The sequence below is a fragment of the Podarcis cretensis genome (assembly GCF_951804945.1).
Source record: "Podarcis cretensis genome assembly, chromosome: 2".
Lineage (NCBI taxonomy): Eukaryota > Metazoa > Chordata > Lepidosauria > Squamata > Lacertidae > Podarcis > Podarcis cretensis.
The window spans coordinates 125,576,109-125,594,796 of NC_137171.1; the positions used below are offsets into that span (position 1 = coordinate 125,576,109).

The window sequence follows — 18,688 nt, forward strand, 5'->3', positions numbered from 1 at the left end:
TTTTTTAAAAAGAGTACAGATGGACTTCTATTTATAATTAAGTATTCAACTGTGCAGCTTTACTTAAGACTTGAAAGACTTGATTAAGATAAAAGAAGAAACAAGATGGCGCAGCACAGAAAAATGTGAATTCCTCCCTTTTTCAAGGGAAGCAGGAACTATTTGCTGGCTGACTTTGCAATTATTTGAGATAACAATTTGGGACATTATGCAGTGCAGCTGTTTGTAGTTATTTTTCATTGTGAGCAAGAGAGAAGGCTAAATGGATGTCCAGCAGCCCCTCTCTAGGGCCCGGAGGGGGGAATGTGTGGTCTCCAAGAAGGCTGATCAATCGTCAAATGACATACCTGTGGAATACATTTTATTTACACTGCAATATTGCAAACACTTTGCCCAACAATTTATAATAACAACTCAACAACGTGGAAAGTACTGCGTCATTAAATCTCAAAAGGAAGAATTGGATAACAGCCCGGATTGGAAGGATTAACGACTTGGGAGTTGCTGCACCATTAAACTTCAGACAACAGACTTGAACAACAGCCTGGACTGGAATTGAGTCAGGGGAAGCTGCGCTAGCAAATAGACAGTTGGAAAAAAATATATACACAAATAAAGCTGTATTCGATGGATGAAAGGATACATGATTTCTGACATGATTGAGAATCGTAGAGCCAGGGACGGAGAACTTTAAAGCATTAAAATCAGGATGTGGAAAATATGAAAACGAGGAGAGGCAGGACTGAGATTTGGAGATATGCTTCAGAGGTCCAGACTATGGGGATCCCTGAAAAATCAATAATTACAATTTGGATTATAATTTGGTCTTTTTTAATTTTAGGTTTTTTGTTTTGTTTTACTTGGATTATGTTTGGATATATGGATTGGATGTTTTTTATTGGAAAATTAATAAAAATGATTTGAAAAAAAGAAAAAGATGGGCTCTGCTTCAGCATGTTGTGCCCCCCCCAACCATCTATAAACTGAACTTCACAGTAATAAAAATTTCTTTTTAAAATGTATTGCTGATTCATTTTTTGAATGTTTTAAAGAGTTGTTTCTACCAATAATTATATTCAGTCTCATTATAAATAGCTTTCAATTAAATCCTGTCATGTATATGTAGTAAAAATTCAAAAAGAGGTTCCCAGACTGGACATTATCCACACAGAAACTCAAAAGAAAAGGAGGAAGTCTCCAAGTGGAAAAATAGGCCTTTATTGAAATACAAATGTGCCTGCAAAGAACCACATCCGATAAAATGCTTTTTAAAATAAACTTCCAAATTGCACATCATTCCTTTTTTATTTAAAATATTTTATTAACATATAGAACCCATACATGTACATTTACACAATACCTTATTTTCATAACATAAAGCATACTTACATTATATTATACCTACCTATACTATACATACCAACACACCTAAACCAACATGAACACCCTCAAAGTGACTTGACTTCCAGCCGTTCTTGTTACACTACTTTATTTTTCCAATTGGCTTAAACACATTTCATTATTTATTTACATTCTTCTATCTTAACATTACTGTCCTTTCACTATAATAATTTTCTGGATTCACTCAATATTGTTCAAAAGTTCTACTTTTTCCACATAGCTTTTGATGTATTCCTTAAAGATAGCCCACCCCTTAATAACTTTTTCAACTCGTTGTAAATCTTTTCCCAGAATCCCACTATCTCTTTGCATTCCCACCACATGTGTAGAAAGGTTCCTGCCCCGTTGTTGCATCTCCAACAAACATCACCACAGTTTGTATACATTTTTGCCAGTTTAACCAGGGTCAGATACCATCTGTATTGCATTTTCATTACATCCTCTCTTAAATTGTAGCATGCCGTAAATTTAATATCCCTTTCCCACAGCCATTTCCATAGGCTCATCATATTTTTCCCTAAATCCTACACCTACTTTACCATCGCTGTTTTACGGTTATGATTTCTAATGTGAGATCCACCAAGGTGTTTCGGGTTCTAGGTTTTTTGGGGGATGGAATGGCAAATTGCACATCATTCCAATTCACCAAAGGATCGCTGCAATCTTAATAGTTGCAACCCAATGTCTTCATCCTGAGCTAACCAAAATCATTTGGCTCTTCAGATAAGCCCTCATAATATCATGTGATGACATATAACTATTTTTTGTGTCTTTCTTTATTAAGACTTTGGCTAATATTCCTAATCACTAAGTGTCTTACAACGTCCTCTTTAATCCATCTACAAAACAGTTCAAGATAAATCACAATTGGCATGCCTGGCTGATTCTCTTTTCATGCATACATCTGCCTTGGACGAGATTCCTGACTTGCAGGGGGCAGGACCTGGTGACACCCAGGCTTCCTTCCTGTGGGATGTGAAACTTATAGCAGTCAAGTACAACATTTCTACAGTGGACATGTTTGGGGATGTTTTCTACTACTCAGGAGAAAACTTCCTGTTTCTTCCTGAGCTGGGACAGACTTCCACTACATGTGACTTGAAGTAGGTGTGGCCTATTCTGGGTAGAGGAGCACATGTCCTTCACGTTCTGATCTTTTTCTCCATTTTGTCTTTCTATATGCTAGGAGAAGTGACAGCTCAGTTGCAGTCACTTGGGACTAACACCCTTATGGGATAGTTCATATAGTTAAGACACTTTTGTAACCTAAGTCTGCCTTCAGGGATGCATCTGTGAACTGAATGAGTGAGTAAACTACTTTTATATTGACTTTAAGAAAATTGTGTCGTGTCTTTTTATGAGGGAGTAGAAGGGATCTTACCAGAAATCCTATATTCAAAGAGGCTTAACAAGCCTGCAACAAGCTAACCACCGTGCTAATTTAAAAAGTTTGAAACTTGGGCCAAAGTGTTGTCACAGGAACTAGGGAGCTAAAGATGCTTTTCTGGCAGTGGAACAAAATGTCACAGACAAAATCCCGAGGGCGGAACCCGAAAATACTGGAAAACACTGGTTCCTCCCAGAAGGTTTTGTTCTTTTCTGCTGAGGCAACTGGATTTATTATGATTTGTGTTTTGTTATCTCAAGGTCACACAGAGCCAGAAAGATAAATCTGTGAGCTCAGTGGTCTGGTTTCTCTTTCTTACTTTCATTTTCTAACTTTCACATCTGCTAAGTCCCCTGAAGCTTTGTTCTGTAACGAAGCTGAAAAACCTTTAGTAGAAAGTTCTTCTTTTGCCAATTCTGCCTGATTTATGGAGAACCAGATGCATCCACTCCAAACAAACTTCTGCAGCTCTGCTCCCTATCCAGACATGGAGCACCTTGGCATTGAAGACCAAGACGGGTTCCAGAAAAAGAGACCGAGGTTAATGTGTGGGTCATAAGCTGGGAGTCGTTGGAAAGGAGTCGCTGGGAGTGGCAGAAGGTTCTGTTGAGCAGGTGAGGGAAGAACAGGAGGAGAGAGAAAGAGCTCCATGGAAAGACAAGGCTGCGTTGGGATGAGCTGGTGTGGGAATTATCGGCAGAGAAAAATGTACATCCAGCAAAAGGGGATGCAGTGCAACTCCTGAAACTGTTCATAACACAAGCTATGATCTCGTGTGAAAAAAGGGATTTAATATGCCTTCTTCCCCACCCCCAGTGGATTAGGAAAGAAGATTAGTAAAAGAAGAAGGAGCAGGATTGGATGAACATTAAAAGACACAATAATTTTGGACTGTGACTTGACTGAGATTTGTTGGAACAGTTTTAATAAGGCTTTATAGAAACTGGACCTAGAAACTGGAGAAATACTAATTTGGGTTATTAGAGTCATATTGCACTATCTGAGTGGTTAAGATTTGAAGCCTGGGCTGGGGGGGGGCGGAATGTAGGGAAAGTGCCATCTTGCTAAAGGGGAGGGAAAAGGCTGGATACTAAATACAGCTGGGTTTATCCAGGAGTGCATATTCTGAGTAATTATTGCTACAGTGGAACGATCACTCAGGTTGGGAGACAGGGAGAAGAGGGGGCACCCTGGGGATCGCTGCAGGAGCCTGCCTTTCTATGTGTTGACAAATGATATGATACAAATGTGATAAAGGGTATTTTTAGTTATTTTCCCATGCCCTTTCACTTTTCTATACAAATGTGTTTTGTAAGGGTTGTTCAATAATGTTTGCGTTATTATTTTTCTTTTTTGGTTTTCCCTCTTTATGAATTCTGTGATGGGAAGTGAGAACATCCTTCCGAATGAAGCTTTTTCCACATTCCAAGCACTGATATGGTTTCTTGCCTGTATGGACACTATGATGGGAAGTGAGATGTGCACTTTGACTAAAGCTCTTTCCACATTCAAAGCACTGATATGGTTTCTCGCCTGTATGGACTCTTTGATGGGAAGTGAGATGTGCACTTTGACTAAAGCTCTTTCCACATTCAAAGCACTGATATGGTTTCTCGCCTGTATGGACTCTTTGATGGGAAGCAAGATCACCTCTCTGACGAAAGCTCTTTCCACATTCTAAGCACTGATAGGGTTTCCTTCCTGTATGAATTCTTTGATGGCAAGTGAGATGTGCACTTTGACTAAAGCACTTTCCACATTCCAAGCACTGATAGGGTTTCTCCCCTGTATGAATTCTTTGATGGCAAGTGAGAATCTCTCTGTGACTGAAGCTCTTCCAACATTTCAAGCACTGATAGGGTTTCTCCCCTGTATGAACTCTATGGTGCATAGTTAGATTGGAACTTTGACTGAAGCTCTTTCCGCATTCTAAGCATTGATAGGGTTTCTTCCCTGTATGAATTCTTTGATGGGAAGTGAGACCGGAACTGTGTCGAAAGCTCTTTCCACACTCAAGGCATTGAAAGGGTTTCTCCCCTGTATGAATTCTTTGATGGAAAGTGAGAATGTTCTTCCAGGTGAAGCTCTTTCCACATTCCAAACACTGATATGGTTTCTCCCCTTTATGAATTCTTTGGTGCAAAGTGAGAGTGGAACTGTGACGAAAGCTCTTTCCACATTCCAAGCACTGATAGGGTTTCCTTCCTGTATGAATTCTTTGGTGCAAAGTGAGACTGTGCCTGAGACTGAAGCTCTTCCCACATTTGAAGCATTGATATGGTTTCTCCCCTGTATGAGTTCTTTGATGGGAAGTGAGATGGGCCCCCTGGCTGAAGCTCTTTCCACATTCAAAGCACTGATAGGGTTTCTCCCCCGTATGAAGTTTTTGATGCAAACTAAGACACTGCTTATACCCGAAGCTCTTTCTACATTCCAGGCATGGATATGGTTTCTCCCCTGTATGGACTCTTTGATGGGAAGTGAGATCACCTCTCTGACGAAAGCTCTTTCCACATTCCAAGCACTGATATGGTTTCTCACCTGTATGGACTCTTTGGTGGGAAGTGAGATCACCTCTCTGACGAAAGCTCTTTCCACATTCCAAGCACTGATGGGGTTTCTCCCCTGTATGAATTCTGTTATGGGAAGTGAGCTGCACCCTCTGACGAAAGCTCTTTCCACATTCTAAGCACTGATAGGGTTTCTTCCCTGTATGAATTATTTGATGGGAAGTGAGATGTGCACTTTGACTAAAGCGCTTTCCACATTCCAAGCACTGATAGGGTTTTTCCCCTGTATGAATTCTTTGATGGCAAGTGAGAATCTCTCTGTGACTGAAGCTCTTCCCACATTTCAAGCACTGATAGGGTTTCTCCCGTGTATGGACTCTTTGATGAGAAGTTAGATTGCAACTTTGACTGAAGCTCTTTCCGCATTCTAAGCATTGATAGGGTTTCTTCCCTGTATGAATTCTTTGATGGGAAGTGAGACCGGAACTATGACGAAAGCTCTTTCCACACTCAAGGCATTGAAAAGGTTTCTCCCCTGTATGAATTCTTTGATGGATACTGAGACCATTCTTCTGATTAAAGCTCTTTCCGCATTCTAAGCATTGATAGGGTTTCTCCCCTCTATGAATTCCTTGATGGGAAGTGAGACTGGAACTGTGACGAAAGCTCTTTCCACACTCAAGGCATTGAAAAGGTTTCTCCCCTGTATGAATTCTTTGATGGATACTGAGACCATCCTTCCGATTGAAGCTCTTTCCACACTTTAAGCACTCATAGGGTTTCTCCCCTGTATGAATTCTTTGATGGCAAGTGAGATTCTGACGGTGACTGAAGCTCTTCCCACATTCTCTGCACTGATACAATTTCTCTCCGCTGTTAGTTCTTTCATGTGAAGAGATTCTATCCCTCCGAACAAAGCTCTTTCCTTGATGGGAGGTGGACTGGGGGCTCCGGCAGATGTTCTCTCCGCACTTTGTATATTTATCTGATTTCTCTGCTATGTGGATACTGTTGTGGTCCCCCTTGGTCTTCCCTTCCAATTCATCACCATCTGCAATGAAGAGAGAAGCTAATTAGAGCCTCAGGAAGAACAAAGTTAATGAATGCTTGTGATAGAGGAGGAACTGAAGAGAGTTAGATGTGAGCCCTTACTATAGTTTTCACTGTTGGCTGGTATTAACTGACATATTGCTTGGTTTTTATCTGGGATAGATTTTGTTTGGCTCAATCCTGGAATCCACTCCATCTCCAATTTCCCTTAAAGCTCTGAGGCTGACATTTAAGAAGGCCTGGGCAGTTCAGACAACCTGGTCATTGCTTTAAAAGGCATGACTAGAAGGAAAAAAATTGCAGAGAAAACAGTGGATATCCCTCCATTCAGGGTTCATGGTGGGGATGTTAGAATCCCGAATGCTATTGGTCTCCATCTAAATAGTGAAGGTTCATCACATAGAGGTATGTATGGACTTTCAAAGTTACTTGCTTAATTTCAGAACAGATATTATGATCCATCAGGAAACGTTACCAAGAGGGTCCATGACCCCATGATTCTCCTCCTTGACTTCCTTATGCAGAACTCTCTGGTCAAGATCCAGCAAATTGTCTGTGAAACAAACAGCAACATCTTCACCTCCTTCACTCCCCACCAGCTGTTGCCTCAATCTAAATTTGGTCTAAATTTTAATTTATACCTAAATCACTTTCTTCAGTTTGAACCCCACTCCCATTTTCAAGTGTAGACTAACTTTGTATTGTTTCATTGTTGACAAAAGAGGAAAAGTGACTGCCGTATTTTTCGCCCTATAGGACGCACTTTTTCCCCTCCAAAAATGAAGGGGAAATGTGTGTGCGTCCTATGGGGCGAATGCAGGCTTTCGCTGAAGCCTGGAGAGCGAGAGGCTTCGGTGCGCACCGACACCTCTTGCTCTCCAGGCTCCAGGAAGCTATCCGCAAGCCTTGCGTGCCCGGGGGAACTCCCCCCGGGCGCGCACGGCTTGCGGGCGGCAGCCGGCAGCGCAGAGCACGGGGCGCCCTCCGGAGGACGCCCCGTGCTTCGCGCAGGTGTCCGCAAGCCGTGCACGCCCGGGGAAATTTTTTTCCTTTATTTCCCCCCCCCCAAAAAAATGTAGGTGTGTCCTATGAGGCGGAGCGTCCTATGGGACGAAAAATACGGTAACTCACACTTAATCTAAACACAACAGCCGCAAGAGCTCCTGACTAGGCATTCAGCTATGCAATGCTGAATGTTCTCTGTTCTCTCCTGTTTCCCTTTTTTTCTTTCAATTTAAACCAATTCAGGAACCCAGAACTCATACACTGACCACTAATGGTGAACCATATGCTAGAGATACTTGGTCTATATATTTGTATATTAGTCCTATGATCCTTGTTTTTAAAAGCAAATAAAAAGTTATTCCCCCCTTCATGGATCACTGCCTTGCCGTGGCGAAGGGGCTTGAATAACTCAGAGAAGCTATGAGCTATGCCGTGCAGGGCCACCAAGATGGACAGGTCATAGTGGAGAGTTTTGACCAAACGTGATCCACCTGGAGCAGGAACCGGCAAGCCACTCGAGTATCCCTGCCAAGAAAACTCCATGGAGAAAGACAACAGGCATATAAAAGTTATGACGCTGGAAGATGAGCCCCTCAGGTCGGAAGGCGTCCAACATGCTACTGAGGAAGAGCGGAGGACAAGTACAAATATATTCAGAGCTGATGAAGCAGCTGGGCCAAAGCCGAAATGTCGCTCAGATGCATATATGCCTGGAAGTGAAAGGAAAGTCCAATGCTGTAAAGAAAAATATTGCATAGGAACCTGGAATGTAAGAACCGTGAATCTTGATAAGTTGGATGTGGTCAAAAATGAGATGGCAAGAATAAATATTGACATCTTGGGCATCAGTGAACAAAAATGGACAGGAATGGGCGAATTCAGTTCGAATGACCATCATATCTACTACTGTGGGCAAGAATCCCGTAAAAGAAATGGAGTGGCCCTCATAGTCAACAAAAGAGTGGTGAAAGCTGTACTGAGATGCAATCTCAAAAATGATAGAATGATCTTGATACAAATCTAAGGCAGACCTTTTAACATCACAGTAATCCAGGTTTATGCACCAACCATTGGTGCTGAAGAAACTGAAATTGACCAATTCTATGATGACTTACAACACCTTATAGAAATGACATCAAACAAGGATGTTCTTCTCATTATAGGGGATTGGAATGCTAAAGTAGGGACTCAAGAGATAAAAGGAACAACTGGCAAGTTTGTCCTTAGAGTTCCAAACAAAGCAGGGCAAAGGCTAATAGAGTTCTGCCAAGAGAACAAGCTGGTCATAACAAACGCTCTTTTCCAACAATACAAGAGACGACTCTACACATCGACATCACCAGATGGGCAGCATCGAAATCAGATTGATTATATTCTCTGCAGCCAAAGATGGAGAAGCTCTATACAAGTCAGCAAAAACAAGACCTGGAGCTGACTGTGGCTCAGATCATCAGCTTCTTATAGCAAAATTCAAGCTTAAACTGAAGAAAGTAGGAAAAACCACTGGGCCGGTAAGATACAATCTAAATCAAATCCCTTATGAATACACAGTGGAAGTGAGGAACAGGTTTAAGGATTTAGATTTGCTAGACAGAGTGCCTGAAGAACAATGGATGGAGGCTCGTAACATTATACAGGAGGCAGCAACTAAAACCATCCCAATGAAAAGGAAATGCAAGAAAGCAAAGTGGCTGCCCAACGAGGCCTTACAAATAGCGGGGGAGAGAAGGCAAGCAAAATGCGAGGGAGATAGTGAAAGATACAGGAAATTGAATGCAGATTTCCAAAAAATAGCAAGGAGAGACAAGAAGGCCTTCTTAAACGAGCAATGCAAAGAAATAGAGGAAAACAATAGAATGGGAAGAACCAGAGGTCTGTTCAAGAAAATTGGAGATATGAAAGGAACATTTCGTACAAAGATTACCATAATAAAAGACAAAAGTGGTAAGGACCTAACAGAAGCAGAAGACATGAAGAAGAGGTGGCAGGAATACACAGAGGAATTATACCAGAAAGATATGGATGTCTCGTACATCCCGGGTAGTGTGGTTGCTGACCTGCTGATACAGCGTCAGGGCTCCGGGAATCACGGCAAGCCTCTTCACACCCGGCTGGTCCCCTCGACACCCCACTACCTGTAGGGCACTTTTTTTGGGGGGGGGGTGTCTAACCCTGGCACTCGCCCCCACTGCTCAAAAGCCCCAGTAACAGTCGTCTTTTAAACGGACGACTCACACCGCCTTGCCATTTCCCTTCGCAGACAAATTGGAAGCCCAGGATCAGGTTACTTTCAAGAGTCATGACTTCTAATGCTGCCTGAAGGATCGGTAAGTTGTCTGACATTGTAGAGCATTCAATCACGGTGCCGGTTTTAGACATTTTGAGCTGCCAATACATTGTGGTGGTCAGGGAGCTGTGATGTATTCCTAGCTCAAATTGCCTGCAGATGTCAAAGGTGCAGACAGGCAGGTGGAGGAGCCCAAAATGGTGCCCCCCGAGCAAGCCCCAATACCTCTCTGGCTCCATCCATGTCCCCATCTCCCCTCCCCTGGAACTCACCAGATATCTCGGAGGTCCCTGGGAGGGAACACTCAGAGGTTGTGCGAAGGGATGCAGGAGACAACCTGAGCAGGTCAACCGTCCATCTTCCCCCTTCCATCCTCGGTAGCTTTGCAGGATCTGTCTCTTTCATCCTTCCTGAGCAATCAAGAAGTGACTTCCGGGTTGGCGCCATCGCCGAATGGCGGACTCCCTCCGAGCCCCGGAGGGAGCCTGCTCGGCAGGGGCTGGGTCCTACCACACCGGCGACGCGGGGACCCTCAAAAACCATGGGCGCTGAAACCCATGGACATGGTGACTCGGCTGGCACCTTTTGCGCCCCCCCCGACCCGCGAAGGAGCCTTTTTAAAGGCTGCGGAGCGGGTGACGGGGGGTGGTGCTTTGAGTCCTTCGCTTCCCCTGCCGAGCGAAGCCACATGCCATTCGACGGAGAGCGCTGACTTCTTCTATTGAAAATCTGGACTTAAAAGAATAACCCGTGAGTAATCGGAACCTGGACTAAAAAGGGGGATAATTTTTTTAAAAAAATTCGGAGCGAGCGGGGGAGGCGCAAAAAGGAAGTCAGCCCCCCCCGTTGTAGAAGAGTTAAAGCAAAGGATTTGACAACTAAGATCGAGTGCAACCCTATTTTGACAAAGTTATTAACTTCGCGAGGGAAAATCATAAGACTGAGCTGGAGGAGAAAGGTGGAATTGAATTAAAAAGCAACACCCCCCCTGGAACCCTGGGAGCAATTTGTGAGAGCGCCGGGAGAAGAGAAATAGAGGTTTTGACAGCTGTCAAAGAGCTGTCAAAGCGGAAGAATAAAATAGAGATCTTTGTTACGAGGACTTTGCCGGTTACATTTGTTATAAATTGGATACAAATTGTTATAAACAAGGAATAACAAGTTATTTTGACTGGTGGACGTGATCTGGAAGGAAATTTAGTTATTGCAATCCACCTAGAGGAGCCGAGGGACATTACAAGTATTGTTGGCGTGGAATTTGACCAGAACTTTCTATCTCCTGGGAAACTGCAGAAATGGAACACTATTTTGTCTACAGAGGTCTACGCACTAAAGGAGACAATAGATTTATCTATTGAAGAATGAAAAGGACTTGACGTAATGTTTTGTTCTTGAATAACAAGCCTCTGCAGAGGAATTAGAAGCTTTTGGAATTGGAACATTTGTGCAGGAGAGCAGGGAAAAAGAAAAAAAAAGGAGGAGTGAGATCAACAAGAACAACAAAAATAATAAGAACTGGACAAAGTTGGAAGTGGGAACATTTGGGACATCCAGATTTGACAGGTTTAAAGGAATAAAATTGGAGCTTTCACCCCTAGATATAAAAATCTGGATGGAAGAAATGGGCCTTTTTTGAGACAGACTCCTTCCAAGATTGGACATTCGAAACTAAAGATGACTGGGAAAGGACTATGGCTTAGAGAGATGTGGGAACTCCAGGAAGATATCAGACATCGAGGAACATTGGGAACGCAACCGGGAAAGGGGGGAGGGAAATTTGGAATCCAAAGGGCGTAAAATTATTTTTTTTATTTTTCTTCTATTGTAATCTGTATTGCATATTAAAGGGGGGAACTCGCGGAAGGGAACAGGTCGATTTTAGGGGATGGGAAAATATTTTTAAAATTGAGTCAATGATAATAAGTTTAAATTTGGGATAAGAACTTGTTGAAATTTTTTTTTTGTTTATTTGTAAGAATTGGAATACAGGAGGGGGAGGGGAGGGGAAGTCCTGAAAAGATGTTATTGGGAAAAAGATTTTATGGAAAATCTTAATAAATATCATTTAAAAAAAGAAGAAGAAGTGAAAACAAGCTGCAGGGTCCTGGGAGAGAGGAAGAAGCAAAGGGAGCCTCAGAGGCCCTGCAGGGATTCTCTTCCCCTAGATATTCCCCTGCCCCTGGAGAAGCACAAATGGGGCAGCCCCTTCCCAAGAGAAGCCCCATTTCTAAACATCTCCAGTGATTCCAATTTCTTCTGTATGCTCCTCACCCCACTTGTAAGCTTGGCATGGTCTACACAGTAGTGACCTCAGAGTAGATCCAATTGAACGCAGTGGGGATAATTGACAGAACTTCGTACAAAAACCAGTCACCGTCCTGTCTCCAAGCCTGAAAACTGAAACCCCAGAGCATGGGCAGAAAATAACAGAGTAGATATTACATCTAGGTGCCCCCATGCTAGGTACTTTGTATGGAGAGCCCTGTTCACAATCTTTGAGCTCTCTCATCACAAGCCAGACAGATGTCTATTTTGAGATAGCACCAATTGCCATTTCTTGTTTATCAAAACCCACAGACTCTCTGCTAGATTTTTTCCTAAAGGTTTTACAGGACCTATCAGGACACAGGTGGCACTGTGGTCTAAACCAATGAGCCTAGGGCTTGCCGATCGAAAGGTCAGTGGTTCGAATCCCCACGACGGGGTGAGCTCCCATTGCTTGGTCCTAGCTCCTGCCAACCTAGCAGTTCGAAAGCACGTCAAAGTGCAAGTAGATAAATAGCTACCGCTCCGGCAGGAAGATAAATGGCGTTTCCGTGCACTGCTCTGGTTTTGCCAGAAGCAGCTTAGTCATGCTGGCCACATGACCTGGAAAAACTGTCTGCGGACAAATGTCGGCTCCCTTGGCCAATAAATCAACCTTAGAGTTGTTCACGACTGGACTTTTTGTTTTTTGTTTTATTTTCCATGCTATTTCCTCATTGATTACCATTGAATATTGTGATTGTAATAATTTTATCTCCTGCTTTACTATTTCTTTATTTAATGTTTTTATTAATTCTTTTTCTTCTATTTTATGTAAAATCTCTTTGTTTTTCTTCTTTTTTACCTTAATTTTCTTGAATGAATAGGCCTCTCATCACCGCTTTGCTTGTGTCCCAGACTGTTTAGAATTTGGTCTCATTATTCAAATTTTGTTCAAAATACTCACTTATTGTCTTTTCTGTGCTTTCTAAAAATATTTTATCATCTAATATTTCTTCATTCACTCTCCACCGAAAGGTGGCCTGAGTGTCTTTCTGTATTTCCATAATTATAGAATCATGGTCTGACATTGTTCTTGGATCTATTTCAATTTTTTTGATTCTTGACTCTAATTCCTTAGAGACCCAAACCGCATCCAGTCGGGCACTGCTTCCATAAACATGAGAGAAAAAAGTGAACTGTTTTTCAAATGGATGCTTAATTCTCCAAATATCTATCAATTTTACATTTTCTGTCATTTTAAAAAAAGTTTTGGGAAGTCTACCTTCTTTCGTGTCTTTCTTCCTATCGTTCTGTCTTTCTCTAATGATGGGACGCTATTAAGATCTCCCAGCACTATTATTTTCTCATCTGCAAATTCTAGCAATTCTGTTTCTAAATCCTGAATTTTTTTTATTTATTTTCATTTGGTGCATATATCCCTACCAAAATTACTTTTTTCTCCCTCAACTTTAATTTGTACCATTAATTTTCTCCCTTTCTCATCCTTTTGAATTAATTGTGGTTCAAGTGCAGGTTTTATGTGCAAAACAATTCGACGTTTTTTGGAAACATCTGATGCAATAAATTGGCTCCCTAATTCTTATTACTCAAGATTTTCTCATGCTTTCTTGCACCATGAGTCTCCTGTAGGCAAATTATATCCAAATTCAGTTTTAAAACTTCATGCCACACCCTGTTCCTTTTAACATTATTGTTAAGGCCATTGACATGCCAGTTAGTAATTTAAGTTTGCCATGATCTGGTTCATTTTAAAAAGATTTGCTTTTTTGTCCTGTTCTTTCAGTCTTTTCCAGTTCATCTCTTTGCATCTCAAAGGGGCTTCTGAAGTCTCTCCCTGAGCTTTGAAACTCTGGGTCTTTGCCATGTTTATCCAGAAATTCCTGTACCTGACTCTCTGACATTAATCTGAATCTCTTTCTCCTATAAGTAAAGGAACCTCCCTCCGGGAATTCCCATTTATAATTTATACCTGCTCCTCTTAGAATTGATGTCAGGTTTGATACTTCCTTCAGCCCTCCTGTCTTTTTCTCACTCTTGCCTTGTATACAACAGTTCTCCCACCAATCCAATTCCCACACCCTTTTAAACCAAACTGTAGTAACACTTTCAAACTTACAGAATTATAAAAGTTCCACAATATCCAAAAGAGAGAGAGAAAAGTGGGCAATATCAACTTTATATACAACCTACAAAAAAAAAAAAACCAGGCCACAACAAAAGTCTAATAGTTACCATAGTTCAAACTCTTTGTTACATTGTCTCCTTGATGATGATTAAGCACTTGGCAAACTTCTAGTTATATTCTAATCCACAATGTGTCTTGTAATCCAAAATATTTACACTGTGAGTTCAAATATTTTCCAGACGTATTTATAATCCAAATTAGATTTGTAATCCAAATGGTAGTTGTAATCCAATATATGCTATTTCTCTCAGTTTTTATTCAGTTTTTATTCCAATACAGGACCTGGTCTTTAAAAATAAATCCTGTTTCCGCCCCCCCCCTTTCTCCTACTCCAGCTCTTACCAGGCACCTCCCCTCCCTGGGATTACCTCCCAGTTATGGAAAAGTGTCTTCCTGCCAAGCTTTGGTAAGACTTGCCAAGATCCAGGATCCTTTTTAGAGGTTTTTTAAAAAAGAATTTGCAATGTTTCCAAGCCTTTCAGTGCTTTCATTCATAAAATCTGCATCCCCATTCAAAAAAACAGAGTACTCCAATCGCTTCCTGTATCTTCCTTTTTAGGAATCAAAGAACAAAGAGCTACAGTTTCTTCTTGTATCCAGAGTACATAGTGTTAAAAGGTAGCAAAGTAACAAAGTGCAGTTTAAAAAGTATCTAAAGACTGGTGTGTCTCCAAAGTTTTTTCCCCATTCACAAGCCTGTACTGCAAAATCTTCCCTTCAAAAGACGGAAGCTGACTTCCTGTTTAGATTCTGTCTTTGCCAAATCTAAATTAAATCCAATTCTTTTTATTTTGAAAAGTCCATTGTTGTTGACAATACCTTTTTTCCTTTGAAAGTCTGCTGCTTCAGGTGGCGATTTCTGGTTTCAGGTTTCTGAGCTGCGCTGGAGCTATGGGCAGGCTCAGGCCACTGTCTCTCACACACACACACCCCCCCCCACGTGCTGCCGATGCAGCGTTGGGGCTCTGGCAATCGCGGCAAGCCTCTTCACGCCCGGCTGGTCCCCTCAACACCCCACTACCTGTAGGGCACTTTTTTTGGGGGGTGTCTAACCCTGGCACTCACCCCCACTGCTCAAAAGCCCCAGTAACGTCCCTCTTTTAGACAGACGACTCACACTGCCTTGCCATTTCCCTTCACTGACAAATCAGAAGCCCAGGATCAGGTTACTTTCAAGAATCATGACTTCCAGTGCTGCCTGAAGGATCGGTAAGTTGTCTGACATTGGTAGAGCAGTCAATCACGGTGCTGGTTTTAGACATTTTGATCTGCCAATACATCGCGGTGGCCGGGGGGCTGTGATGTATTCCTAGCTCAAATTGCCTGCAGATGACAAAGGCGCAGGCAGGCAGGCAGGCAGGTGGAGGAGCCCAAAATGGTGCCCCCCTGAACAAGCCCCAATACCTCTCTGGCTCCATCCATCCATGTCCCCATCTCCCCTCCCCTGGAACTCACCAGCTCTCTCAGAGGTCCCTGGGAGGGAACGCTCAGAGGTTGTGAGGAGGGATGCAGGAGACAACCTGACCAGGTCAACCGTCCATCTTCCCCCTTCCATCCTTACGAGCTTTGCAGGATCCGTCTCTTTCATCCTTTCTGAGCAGTCAAGAAGCCAAAACAAGCTGCAGGGTCCTGGGAGAGAGGAAGAAACAAAGGGAGCCTCAGAGGCCCTGCAGGGATCCTCTTTCCCTAGATATTCTCCTGCCCCTGGAGAAGCACAAATGGGGCAGCCCCTTCCCAAGAGAAGCCCCATTTCTAAACATCTCCAGTGATTCCAATTTCTTCTGTATGCTCCTCACCCCACTTGCAAGCCTGGCATGGACTGCACAGCAGTGACCTGAGAATAGATCCCATTGAAAGCACTGAGGACTATTGACAGAACTTGGTACAAAAACCAGTCACCGTCCTGTCCCCAAGCCTGAAAACTGAAACCCCAGATCATGGGCAAAAAATAGCAGAGTAGATATTACATATAAATGCCCCCATACTGGGTGCTTTGTATGATATGCTCTGTTCACAATATTTGAGGTCTCTCATCACAAGCCAGACAGATGTTGTGGTCGTATCCGCCTCTGTCAGGAGTAGCAAATCTATACGTGGAAGCAGAGGAGCCGGTGATGCCACATTTTTGAAATATTAGGAAACTAATACACCTCTCCTCCTTAGATATCGTCTGTGCTTATACACCATCTTCGCAAGTCTCCAGTCTTGAAATGTGGCCCCCACCCTGGAACGGAAGCAATCAAAGTATAGATCTTCCACATGTCCTAAATCTGCAGTGTTCTTAAGAAGACCAGGCATGTATATCCTCCAAAAACTCCAGAGGTGAGCTTTACGCTCCTCTTGTGACAAGATTCCCAAATCTTAGGGTAGCTTGATAGAGCTAGTCTATTTTGAGATAGTACCAATGTCCCCTGTTAGTAGTAGGAGCCACACAATGACTGATAATCCCTCTTTTGTCCCAGAAGGTGGGGAGTAGGTGTCTTTTATCCTTGCTTTATTCTTCTTGATAATACATAAATAAATGTCCCCTTCTGTATCTTACATTTTTCTAAGAGAGTATTATTCACAATCATGCTTGCCATGTATAGATTATTTCCCTTTAGAAAAGCCTCTCCAATCCCTGGCTCCTGCGGGAGGGAGTTTTGGATTTACCTACGCACTGCGGAAGTTATAAGTTTAATGCAAATAAAACATTCTGCAGAGAAACTCCAGGATGGGGAACATCCTTGAAAGCTCCCTCTGGGATCAGAGAGAGAAAAGTTGGCAGACCTGCCACCCAGAGCCCCCTCCTTCTCCTCCCTGCATTGCCTCACCCCCTTCAGGACAAGATCTTGGGGTCCTTCAGGCGCCTTTCCATCCTCTCCTCTCAAGGAAGGCAGCTCCGTTCCCTTGAACCCTGGCAAGCCCAGTGCAGCCAGCTCAGCCCTCTGGCTCTCCCCTTTTCTCCACGGAGGGGCCCCAGGCGTGGCCCCCGCCCAGAGAGGCTTCCCTTGAGGCTCTGGGCTGGAGACCTGAGCTGATCTGGAAGAGGAATATTCTGGCAGGGGGAAAGGCCGGCCTGGCAGGGGCTCCTCCACTGGAAGGGGCATTCTGGGCATGCCCTCCCCCCCCCCAAGACCCCCCCCTTCCCCAAAGAGGATGCCAAGGAAGAGCAGAGCTGCAGACCCCCTGGAAACTCGCCCCCTCCCAGGCTTGGCAGGGAGGAATGGGGGGGCAGGACCCTCTGCTCCCAGACTTGGGGGTCTCCCCCTGCAGCCCCGGGACCCCCTTCTCCCATGGGCACCCCAAGGGGGAAGAGAGAGGAGACTCACCGGATTCTTCCCAGGAGGGAAACCGAGGCAGCGCGGGGAGGAGACAAGAGAGAAAAGACGGGACTGGGCACGGAGGGAGGGGATTCTCCTCTGGAGGACCCGCCCCGCCTCTCCACTTCCTGTCCTCTCTAGGACTCCGGCTCTGTTGGATTTAACCCTTCGCAAGCTGAGCACAGCCCCCGGGCTGGCTGGCTGTCCTCCCCTCCCCTCCCCTCCCAGAATCCGGGGGTCCAGGGCATGTGCAGAGTTCTCTGTGATTCTCGGCTCAGATGCCGCTTAGTGCCCTGCGCCCAGATGGGTGGGGGATAAATAAAATAATAATAATAATAATGCTTGACCTGCGCACTAGCCGAGTGAAAGTCTGTTGCAATATTAGGAGGGTACCTTGGGAGCAAAAGCCTCCGCTGGTAAAGCAGGAGACTCTCGATTTCGGGGTCCTGGGTTCAAGCCCCACTTTAGGCACGGCAAAGGGTTGGGCTGGATGACCCTCGACCCCTCTGTGAATCTGTTAAATGCAAATCAGTAAATCAGAACACTCCCCAGTTGGAGAACTCGCTCCAGACTCAGAAAGGGACCTTCAGGGGGGACAAAGGTCGGATTCTGCATTCAGGCAGGAAGACTCGGAGGCCCAAATATCCGATGGGGCGCCCCCACCTGGCTGCTCTCCCTCCCGCCCCCTTCCCTTGCTTCCTGCTCTTTCCGATTCAACTTCAGAATCTTAGAATTCAAAGAACCGTAGAATTCTGGAGTTGGAAGGGACCCCTGAGGGTCATCTAGTCCAGGCGGGGGAAGGTGGGGCGGCATGGCCAGGATCCGGGAGGGCGAGGGGAGGAGGGGATAATGATTTGGGGCTCTCCTGAGATCCTTCCGCTCCTAGAATCACACCCAGGGGCCATCTAGCCCACCCCCTTTTTCTCCTCCTCCTCGCAGGAGCGTCATTTGGCAGATCCTCGCCTAGGTGGCCAAGCTGCGCTGCTGGTTCGTGAAGGAGGCGGGGGGGGGGGCAGAGGCTCAGTCATGCCCAGTGCCCTCAAGTAGTGCCCCATTTTGTTCCTGCCCCCACCCAGGAGACGCCTGGAAGAATCTGCCCTGGAATCCAAGTTGCCCCCGGAGGTCGAGGCCAGCCTGGTCTTCCAGGTCCTGGGTCTGGAGACCCCCAATGTAAGACCAGGCCCTTTGCAAAGCCCAGCCTGCCCCCTTCCCATCCCTGCTTCTCATTCACCTTGAAGCACCTCTAAATTCAGCCTCACTGTGATATACCCATTTCACACGCGCCACAACTGA

The 18,688-nt window shown here is 44.2% G+C and overlaps 1 protein-coding gene across 3 annotated transcripts; it reads right to left on the reverse strand.

The window, feature by feature from the left end:
- Positions 1-1,196: 1,196 nt before the first annotated feature.
- On the reverse strand, positions 1,197-17,687 carry LOC307207031 (uncharacterized protein). 3 transcript variants are annotated; one of them, XM_079960693.1, is made up of 3 exons: positions 17,405-17,687; positions 15,549-15,686; positions 1,197-6,349 (listed from the first exon to the last, which is right to left on the reverse strand). In XM_079960693.1, the coding sequence occupies exons 2-3, from the start codon at positions 15,679-15,681 to the stop codon at positions 4,083-4,085; spliced, it is 2,400 nt and encodes a 799-aa protein (XP_079816819.1). In that variant the 5' UTR covers positions 15,682-15,686; positions 17,405-17,687; the 3' UTR covers positions 1,197-4,082. The 3 variants fall into 3 exon arrangements, with proteins under 3 accessions (XP_079816819.1, XP_079816818.1, XP_079816820.1); XM_079960692.1 differs by having other exon boundaries at positions 15,549-15,722; positions 17,405-17,685; XM_079960694.1 differs by lacking the exons at positions 15,549-15,686; positions 17,405-17,687 and adding an exon at positions 9,913-10,063.
- Positions 17,688-18,688: the final 1,001 nt, after the last annotated feature.